Source organism: Muntiacus reevesi, chromosome 9, assembly GCF_963930625.1.
Source record: "Muntiacus reevesi chromosome 9, mMunRee1.1, whole genome shotgun sequence".
Lineage (NCBI taxonomy): Eukaryota > Metazoa > Chordata > Mammalia > Artiodactyla > Cervidae > Muntiacus > Muntiacus reevesi.
In genome coordinates this window covers 43,068,891-43,079,117 of record NC_089257.1, presented here as the reverse complement: position 1 = coordinate 43,079,117, position 10,227 = coordinate 43,068,891, and the positions used below count along the sequence as shown (strand labels likewise).

General features: G+C 48.3%; 2 protein-coding genes across 2 annotated transcripts; both read left to right on the top strand.

The window, feature by feature from the left end:
* Window positions 1–216: 216 nt before the first annotated feature.
* UBQLNL (ubiquilin like) lies at window positions 217–2,046 on the top strand. The gene has a single exon (XM_065946058.1). The coding sequence runs from the start codon at window positions 217–219 to the stop codon at window positions 2,044–2,046; it is 1,830 nt and encodes a 609-aa protein (XP_065802130.1).
* Window positions 2,047–5,760: 3,714 nt separating this feature from the next.
* Window positions 5,761–7,570, top strand: UBQLN3 (ubiquilin 3). Its single transcript, XM_065945000.1, is given in 2 exon segments — window positions 5,761–7,542; window positions 7,544–7,570. Coding segments are annotated over 2 exon segments (1,809 nt in total).
* The last annotated feature ends 2,657 nt before the right edge of the window (window positions 7,571–10,227 follow it).

Here is a 10,227-nt window from a genome sequence, read left to right as displayed (position 1 = left end):
ACGGGCCTCAGCTGGGCCTTATCTGGAGAACTGGGGTGGGGGTACAACATCACAAAATACCTGGCCCCAGTCTGGTCACCCATCCCCTTTGGGGCAACAAGGAAACCAGCCTGTGGCCTGAGAACGCGACACCTGAAACGGAGGCCAGAGGAAGTATTTGCCCGCCCTCACCCCTCTGCCCCTGCTTCCACCCCATCTGCCCACCCTCTAAGGTCCATGCCACATGTCATCGCTCGAACACCCAGGATGGCCCAGTGTGGGCATCATTCAGGGCTGCCTGCAGAGAAGAAGATTTCTCTGGGTGTCACTCGGGTGATAGTGAAGACACCAGGCAAGCAGGGAGACTTTGTGATAGCCAGTGATACCTCGGTGAGGCAGTTCAAGGAGAAGCTATCGGCTCACTTTAAATGCCAAATGGACCAACTAGTGCTTGTCTTCATGGGCCGCCTTCTCAAAGACCATGATGTGCTGAGCCAGAGGGGCATCCTGAACGGTCACACCATCCATGTGGTCATCAAGTCTAAAAACGGCTCCAGATCCCTAGCCCATTTCTCCCGGGACCTGTCAACCAATAAACCCTGCCACCAGGATAAAAACACCGAAGGAAACAGCAGTGGGGAATACCGATCTGCGGGTGTGGGTTACACCCCAGTGCAGTCAGCTCTCTCAGAGGATGCACCCAAGGTGCATACCCAGGACTTGAAGGTGGGTAGTCTAGAGCGCATAGCACAGATACTGGAGAATCCTAGCATCCAGCAACTCCTGTCCAACACAGACTTCATGAGACAGTTCATCTCAGAACACCTAGACATGCAGCAATTGATGCAGCAGAACCCAGAGGTCTCACACATCCTTGACAATTCTGAGATCCTGTGGCAGACTCTGGAGTTGGCCAGGAACCTGGCAGTGATTCAAGAGATAATGCAGATCCAGCAACCTGCACAGAATCTTGAGAGCCCACCAAACCCACAGTCATATGTAGGCTTAGAGACTGTCCCAGGATGGGACAATGCCTCTGGTCAGAGTTCTGCTGATTTCAATCATCAGATGCTCAACAGCGCACAAAATCCATTTGGGGGCAACATTTTCACAGCTCTCCTGGGAGGACAAGTGCCAGAGCAAGTCCAGTTTTCACTCCTGTCTCCACCACCATCCCAGGAACGGCAGGAACATCTCCCACAGCCCCCTACAGCCCGAGTCATCCATGCTAGTTCTCGAGGTGTATCTTCAATCACTTCAGCCAATTCTACCCCCAACATGGCAAATCATACTTCCAGGGCCAGTACTTCTAACTCCACTAATGGTCAGAGTCATACTTGTGCAGTGGAGCAGCCAATTGGGATACCAGACTTACCTAGCAGAGAGCTCAACCAGCTGCCCCAGGCAGAAGACAAAGATGCCACCATTTCTAATGATAGCTCTAACCAGAAATTAGATGATCTCCAGCAGTCAAATGAGCAGACCAGCTCCCAGATCACAAGAAGCTTGATGCAACTGCTTTTGAACAACCCTTCCCTGGCAGCCCAGATGATGTTCATGAGTGTGCCCCAGCTGAGTGAACAGTGGAGGCAGCAACTGCCTGCATTTCTGCAGCAGACTCAGTTTTCTGATATGCTTATAGCTCTAGCCAACCCTAAAGCATCACAAGCAATACTGCAGATTGAGCAGAGTCTGCAGCTGTTGGCCACTGAGGCTCCTATTCTTCTACCCTGGGTTGCCTCCTACTTATGGGGCCTGGGCTGGCTTCCTGCACCCAGCTGCAGCTACCCTGACCCCGTACCCTGGGCCTGGGATATGCCCAATATGGCTGAGCCTAAAGGACCTGAGTCCTGTCCAAAATCGGGAACAGTCCTACAGAGGCTACAGTCCCTAGCTGGAGACCCTTCCCACCTTCTACAAACCCCTGAGACTCGTTTCAGCAAGCAAATGGAATATCTCCAGGCCCTGGGATTTGCAAATCATCATGCCAATCTTCAGGCCCTCATTGCCACTGAGGGAGACACCAGTGCTGCCATCCAGAAGCTCAGAAGATCCCAGGGATCCTAACCACTGGGTCTACCTCTTTGCTTTGCTACCTGCCTGCCAACCCATTTGACTACCTCATCTGCCTTCATCTTTTCTGGTGCTTCTGGTGCTTCAGGAGAAGTCCTAGAACGGGGAAAACCAAACAGTGCTTTCTTTACTGAATAATAGACCATTGGCCATAGCTGAGAGATCTGTCAATAAAATGGCTACATCAACTTGACCCCATCTCAAGTTTGCCATTTTTTTCCCCCAAAAAAGGCAATTGTCAATGTGTAATAACTCTACTTCATGTATCATACATGCATGAGCACACACACACACAATCACATGCATATATCTGCACCCACAGAATTACATGTACAGACATCATGTCATGCTCATATATTCAAGAACATGCACATATAATCTCAAACACATATGCACACATGGCTAACAGCCAAAGATTCACATATATAAGGCATATAAAGCCACCACACAGTACACATAATCATGTGTATAGACAGTTGCACATAAATACTTAGAGACCCAAAACAGACCCACATGTAGGGAAGACAGTCATAACATACTCATATGAAAAGAGGGAACTACATGTATGTGTGTTCAGTGGTGTCCAACTCTTTGCAACCTCATGGACTACAACTTGCCAGGCTCCTCTGTCCATGGAATTCTCAAGGTAAGAATACTGGAGTGGGTTGCCATTTGCTACTCTAGGAAATTCAGCTGAATGTATAGCTACATGAGGTGTTGATACGTGCCATAAAGAAAAATGCAGTGGATAAGCTGTTCTAAATGGGGGATCATCAAGGAAGGCCTCTCTGAAAGGAGACAGTTGAGTAGAAATCACAAGGACTTGAGAGAGCAAAACATACAATTCCAGGCAATGTTCCAGGCAGAGAAGGCTGTATAAGAGGAAAAGCTGTGAGATAAGAGTACTCTTGTTGTGTTTGAAGAACAAGAGATGGTGTAGCTGGAGAGGAATGAACTTAAAAATGAGGGAGAAAAGAGAATTATTAGAAATCATGAAGAGCTTTGTAGATCTGGTGATCACTTTGGATTTTACTATGAATACACAAGAAAATCATTGCTAGATTTTAGCAAAGGGATAGAGTAGTTCAATATGTCAGTCTGGCTGCTGAGAGGGGAATACTGTTGGAGAAGAGAAAGCTGGAAGCAGGAACACTAGTTCTAGCATGTGAGAGACATGTGTCTGGGACTAGGGCAGGAGCAGAGGATGAGGTGAGGGATATTCATATTTGTGTGGTCTTCACAGGTCACCCATCCTTCAGCCCCGATGTAACCATCAGCAAGAGTAACGGAAGCTCCATTAAGCTCCCAGTGCTTCAGTAAATCTGCTGACAAAGATCCCACTCCACCACCATGACCTATCAAAAAGAAACAGGTCAAAGAAATGAAGTGAAGAGATAGTCACTCAGTCATGTCTGACTGTTTGTGACCCACAGACTGTGTGTGGCCAGCCGGCTCCTCTCTTCATAGAATTCTCCAGGAAAGAATACTGGAGCGGGTAGCCGTTCCCTTCTCCAGGGGATCTTCCTGACCCAGGGTTTCCGTCATTGCAGGAGGATTCTTTAACTATCTGGGCCATCAGGAAAACCTGACTCAGTTGGTAAAGAATCTGCCTGCAAAGCAAGAGACAAAGGAGATGCAGGTTCAATCCATGGGTAGGGAAGATCCCCTGGAGAAGGAAATGGCAACCCACTCCAGGATCCTTGCTTGAAAAATCCCCTGGACAGAGGAACCTGGTGGACTATAGTCCAAAGGGTCACAAAGAGTCAGACACAACTGAGTGACAAAGACTCAGAGTTGGAGAAATGCAGGGCAAGTTCCAATCTAACTGAGAATACTGGAACGATTTGCCATTTCCTTCTCCCAGAGATGAAACCCGGCTCTCCTGCATTACAGGCAGATTCTTTACCATCTGAGCCACAGAGAAGTTCCCTCAAGAAAGAAAACTATAATTAGAAACAGATTTTTCACCTCCCCATTAAGATCTCTCTATTAATCCAATTAAATCTTTTATCCTCAGTTTACATAAGGAGCCCAAATTCTCCAGATTATCTTCCTGATTCTCTCAATATGCTCTGAAATTCCCTCATCTGACTCAGTTTCCACTTGTCAGTTTTTCCCACCCTACCATTTAGGATGCAATGTAGCAACAGTGAAACTCATACCTACAACCTTCTCTCTCAATGTTCCCTCACCTTTTTGCTGTGACTAATATCTGGGTTTTCACTGAGAAGACTGCTTCTCCAGCAGTGATGACTCTTTCTTTCATTCTCTGTGGACTTAGAATCAGGATACATGTCCTCCATGCACCTACTTTAGGTTCCCAAACATAGTTTTCTAGCTTCAACACTACTCAGTCTATCATAATTATTCTGATATAACACCCACCTGGCAAACTCACAAAGGTTATAACAGTTATATCCAACCCTACCTAATCTCTGTGTAGGCACAGAAAATCATATAGCGGTACTGACTAGTCTTCTTTAAATTTATTACCAAGGCTTTAGTTGGTCCATTTGTATGCCTAATACATTTTCTTATTTTAATGCTTTTTTCTAGAATCTGCATCAGAAATCACCTGGAGGGTGTGTTAAAACCCACAAATTTCTGAGCTTCATTCCAAGGGTTTCCAATTCTGTGGATCTGCAGGAAAGCCCCAAATTCTGCATAGCTGACAATTTCCAGGTGATGCTGATGATACTGATCTAAGGACCACACTTGGAGATCCAATGCTCTAGCCTTATTCTTTGAGATGATTATTTCATACCTTTTATGCTCTTCTAAAACCTTCAACAGCCCTTTAATATCTATTCTCAGTCTCAGATGATATTTTCCTTATGCCAACAAAAAATAAAAGTTTATTTCATCCTGAACCTCTCTTTCATACTCTACATCCTACTCATCAGAAAGTCAATATGTTGATTGATGTATCATGACTAATGATGAATCAGAGAGGACATAGGAATATAAGAATGCCAAGAAGAGGCTCAACTAGCAAGTAGCTGAATTGGGGTCTTCGTGGGGACATAAGGGCTCAAGAAGCCTTTCTTAATTGCCCAATCCCTGTCTGAGTATCCACATACCACCTACCAGATTGTGTGAAAGCAGAACACTTGGCTTGTGAAGGGTCAGCCCAGAACCCTCACTATAAAGAAGGCAATTGATATAAAGGAAGTAGAAGAGTTGAAGGGTGGGGGGAGATGAAGCCCCTAGGAATCCCAAGTACCTTGGAGAAGTCTCACGAATCCATTGTGTGAGACCATGATGTCAGTGCTGAGGTCACAGAGGTGACCCGGTAGAGTGGGTTCTGGTGTAGAAGGCTTCAGGGGTGGCTGTTCAGCAAGATGAGGGCAGTTTGGAGTCCTATTTAAGAGGAAGGACGGGGCCACAGCTGATCAGTATGTATTCCCCAAACCAGGTCCTTCAGGCTGCCCTTGCCCTTCATTCATCAACTCTCAACCTCTTTCCTAGGGCCTCAGATTTCCCTCCCATGATCCTCAACATCTCTCCAAACCTGAATCCTCCCAAGGCATCCTATCCCATGCCCTCAGAGCCCGTTCTGTGTGGACTCTCTGGTTCCCCCACCCTGAGCCCACAGATCCTCCCCCTGCTCACCTTTCCTTTCACCATTGCCCAGAAGGATGATTTCTGTCTCCCCCTCCCCCTCTCCCCAGCTGTGTCCCCACAGACCTGGGCCTGCTGCTGCCCACTATGGCCAAAAGTGGAGAGGCCCTGCCACAGGGCAGCCCAGCGCTGGTCCAGGATCCCCACCTCATCAAGGTGACAGTGAAGACGCCTAAGGACAAGGAGGATTTCTCAGTTACAGACACTTGCACCATCCAGCAGCTGAAGGAAGAGATATCCCAGCGCTTTAAGGCCCACCCTGATCAGCTGATCCTAATCTTTGCTGGCAAAATCCTCAAGGACCCTGACTCACTGGCACAGTGCGGGGTCCGGGATGGCCTCACTGTCCACCTAGTCATCAAGATGCAGCGTCGCACCATGGTCAACGAGTGCCCAGCTGCTTCAGTCCCTACCCCAGCCCCGAGCCCTGGGTCCCTCCCTCAGCCAAGCTCCATTTACCCAGCAGATGGGCCACCTACCTTCAGCTTGGGTGTCCTCACAGGCCTCAATGGGCTAGGCCTGACCTTGGGTGGTTTCCCTGACCAGTCAAGCTCCCTGGTGTGGCAGCATGTATCCGTGCCTGAATTTGTGGCTCAGATCATTGACGACCCCTTCATCCAGGGTCTGCTGTCCAACACGGGCCTGGTGCGCCAGTTGGTTCTTGACAATCCCCGTATGCAGCAACTGATCCAGCATAACCCTGAGATTGGGCACATTCTCAACAATCCTGAAATCATGCGGCAGACACTGGAGTTTCTACGTAACCCTGCCATGATGCAAGAGATGATGCGCAGCCAGGACCGGGCGCTCAGCAACCTGGAGAGCATCCCGGGTGGTTACAATGTGCTCCGAGCCATGTATACAGATATTATGGACCCCATGCTTAATGCAGTCCAGGAGCAGTTTGGGGGCAATCCCTTTGCCACCACTACTACTGCTAATTCTACCAGCAGCAGCAGCCAACCCTCAAGGACAGAGAATTGTGACCCTCTCCCCAACCCCTGGACTTCCACATATGCAGGCTCAGCTGGCAGGAGGGGCCGGAGGCCTGGGGACCAGGATATATCTGAAGTTAGAAATAGGGGTCCCAATATTCTGGGAAATATAGGCCTCTATGACTACCTCCAACAATTGCTTGAGATCCCCCAGTCCCTGGGAACCTATCTGCAGGGGATGGCATCTACCCTCAGTCCAAGCCAAGAACCACCTCCACCACCAGGAAGCCAAGTTCCTCCAGCTTCACCCTCATCCCAGGAATCTGAGTCAGGCCAGGCTCTCCCCAAGGAGTCAGTTGCAATCAAGGGAAAGCCCTCTTGCCCAGCCTTCCTGAGGTATCCCACGGAGAGCAGTGCTAGAAAAGATGGAGGTCAAGATGGTGCAGGGAACGGCTCCACTGGTCATAGCACCCACATGCCTGATCTTGTCTCCGGGTTGGGGCCTGCTGCCAATAGGACCCCACCCGTCCCTTCCCCACCTTTGCCCACAGCAGCTACTGTTGGAATCCCTGAGCATGTCTGGCTGCCGCCACCAGCTTATCCAAGATCTCAGAGGCCAACCAGCATGGATCAGGCCCCACAGCTGCAGGATGAGATGCGCTGGCAACTGCCACTGCTGCTGCACCTTCAGGCAGCCATGGTGAACCCACGTGCCGTGCATGCCCTGCTGCAGATCGAGCAGGGTCTGCAGATCCTGGCTACTGAAGCCCCTCGCCTCTTCCTCTGGTTCATGCCTTGTCTAACAGGGTTGGGAGGTATGGCGGGAGATACAGAGCCTCGAGAGAGTCCCCTTGTGCCTGGGGATCCTTCGCCTCCCCCAGCTCCTGAGGTTCCCTCAGCGCAGGGCTCTATGGAGCTGGGCCTCCATTCCACCTCCTTCCTCCAGATGTTGCAAGCCTTGACTGGCACCAATCCCCAGCAGCCAACGCCCGAGACTCACTTCCGGGTGCAGCTAGAGCAACTGCGGGCCATGGGCTTCCTGAACCCTGAAGCCAATCTCCAGGCCCTCATTGCCACAGGAGGTGATGTGGATGCTGCTGTGGAGAAGCTGAGGCAGTTGTAGGAGCCGTGGTTGTTCACACCGTATCTTACCCTCTGTGCCTTTCCCCCCATACCTCCCCTCCCTAACTCCCCCCACCCCCAGTCATTCTTGAATGCAGCTGCACTATGAAGCAAATTTACTATGATACTCTTTACTGCAGAGACAGTGTTGTTCCAGAGTCAATGAGGAAGAATGAGAGCCAGAACAGGGTGGGGGTGCTATAAGTGACCCAACCACCCCTGTCACTGTACCATCCTGGGGTCACGGTCTGAGTTCTGCTAATGCCTAATGTGAGATGTAATTACATCCAATCTCCAATGACGTCTGCTACCTGAGTCTGATTCTTTGTGGGCTATGGGAAAAGAGGGACTGAATAGGAGGAAAGGTGATGATAAGAGCTATCTCTGCATGGATGGGAGGGCTTGGAGGGGAAATTGAAAGGTATGAGGTTAAAAGCAAAAGACTCACAGGGAACACAGGAGGGTGAGCGGAGAACAGCAGCCTTCCATGTGTCCTTCCAAAGGTTCCCCAGATTTGGTGTCCTGTTGGAGCTGCCACCACATACTCTGTGTTCTTTGGGGCTCTCTACCACCAACCAGACTGAAAAGTGGGCACAGCTTCTTATTTTTAATGTCTCTGAACCCTATCCCACAGTTGGCTCTCAATTTTTGGATTTGATCCTGATCCCTGAGACAGCAATAGAGCAGGAATCAGGCTGAGTTCTAAGATTCCCTGATCTCATTGAGTTTACAAAGCTACTGTCCTTGGTAGCCAGATTTGTAGTTGATTCCACTGCCATGGATCTAGCTTGTCCTGGGTTTTGTCTTTCTTATACTATTGCACTCAGAAATTGATTACCTAACCTATGCTAGGCATTCTGCTAGGGGTTGGGAATTCAATGTGAGTAAAACAGGCATGATACTGCCTTCATGAATTTATGATGGTAGCTGGAACTGTTCAAAGAGTACTCATTATATATAATCACAAGCTATGATAAGTGTTATAAAAGATGGGGATCTGTGAAATAGCAAAACAGAGGCTTGATCTACTCTATGGAGACTGGCAAGGCTTGTGAGTATGAACTCTAAGCTAAAAATCTAAAAAAGTGGTAAGAGTTAAGTAGGTAAAGTTTTGAGAGAGGAGGGAAGAGTATTCCAGTAAAAAAGTCATTATGTACAAAGGAGCTGAGGGAGGGTGTGCACAGCACACAGGAGGTGCCTTCGGCCTCTCAGACCCATTTGCATTCAGGGATGCTTCCCAATACCCACATGCTTCTGGGGCAGAAGTGTTACAATTCACTTATCAAGTGGATGAACCATGGCTTCTAGTCCATAAACGTGCCCATGGGTTCACACGGGTAAATACATCATGGAGTAATGCACTAGCACAAAATGCATATTCACACTTTAGTACACTTTCACATGGTCAAACTTTTGTGCATGTGTCTGAGCATACACACAAAACACAGTCTGTTAGAGTTTTATCATAGATGTGTTAAAAAAAAGATAATGCTATATTCCTGTCAGGGCTTACCAGGTGGTGCTAGTGGTAAAGAACCCTCCTGCCAATGCAGGAGACATAAGAGATGCAGGTTCCATCCCCACATCAGGAGTATATGCTAGAGTAGGGCATGGCAAACCACTCCAGTATTCTTGCCTGAAGAATCCTATGGACAGAGGCACCTGGCAGGCTACAATCCGTAGTGTCTCAAAGAGTTGGACACAGCTGAGTGACTTAGCAAGCACACATGCATAATCCAGTCAAGGAAAGAAAAGGGTCTTTGAAAGAGAATATCACTATCGTAGAAAGTGGCCATGTTGTGTATATGTGTTTAAATGTCAGAGACTCAGCATTGGGAGTCCTTTTAGGGAGAAACAAACTCTGCCTGGAACCTCCTAGGATACTTGGATCAACCTGCCTTTACCTGTTAGCTACTATCATGTGACTTAGAGATAAAATTAGTTTTGGAGGCAACTTTCTCCCGTTGTTTCAGGTTTCAATCTCCAGTGGAGCACAAGTCTTCAAGACTCCTTTCTACTCCCTCTCCACTCCCCATCAGTGGGGGGGTTCTTGTCCACATCCAAAGAACTGTTGTTTATGGTGGGACTGGGTGAAAGGCAGAGGAAAGTCTTGCTTCTTCATTTCCTGTAACTAAAAATGCTCCAGGCTGCTTTTGACTGCCAGATTCATACATTGTAATCTCTAATTTCAACCCTTGGAAGTCAGATAGGTCTGAGAAAAAACTTAGGGAGAGAAATGTTGCTTTTATCTGCCTTTCATATGGGCCAAGAAAAGCCTGAGGGTTCATGTGACATAAATTCCAGCTTACCAGAGAAGGCTGTAGGTGGAAATCTGTGTCTAAAAGTTCTGGGCAAGGAAGATAGTTCTCATTTATTAGATTGTTTTCTTTTCCTGAACTATGGAGAGCCCTTTTCAGTTTACTGGGTGTTTGGAATCTTTGCTCGGGCCTCATCAGAGACTGAACTCATCAGCCTGTGTTCCGCTCCATGGTGAGTC

Bases quoted from the DNA above. Each gene is read 5' to 3' on its own strand.
- UBQLNL (XM_065946058.1), top strand. From the start codon at position 217: ATGCCACATGTCATCGCTCGAACACCCAGGATGGCCCAGTGTGGGCAT.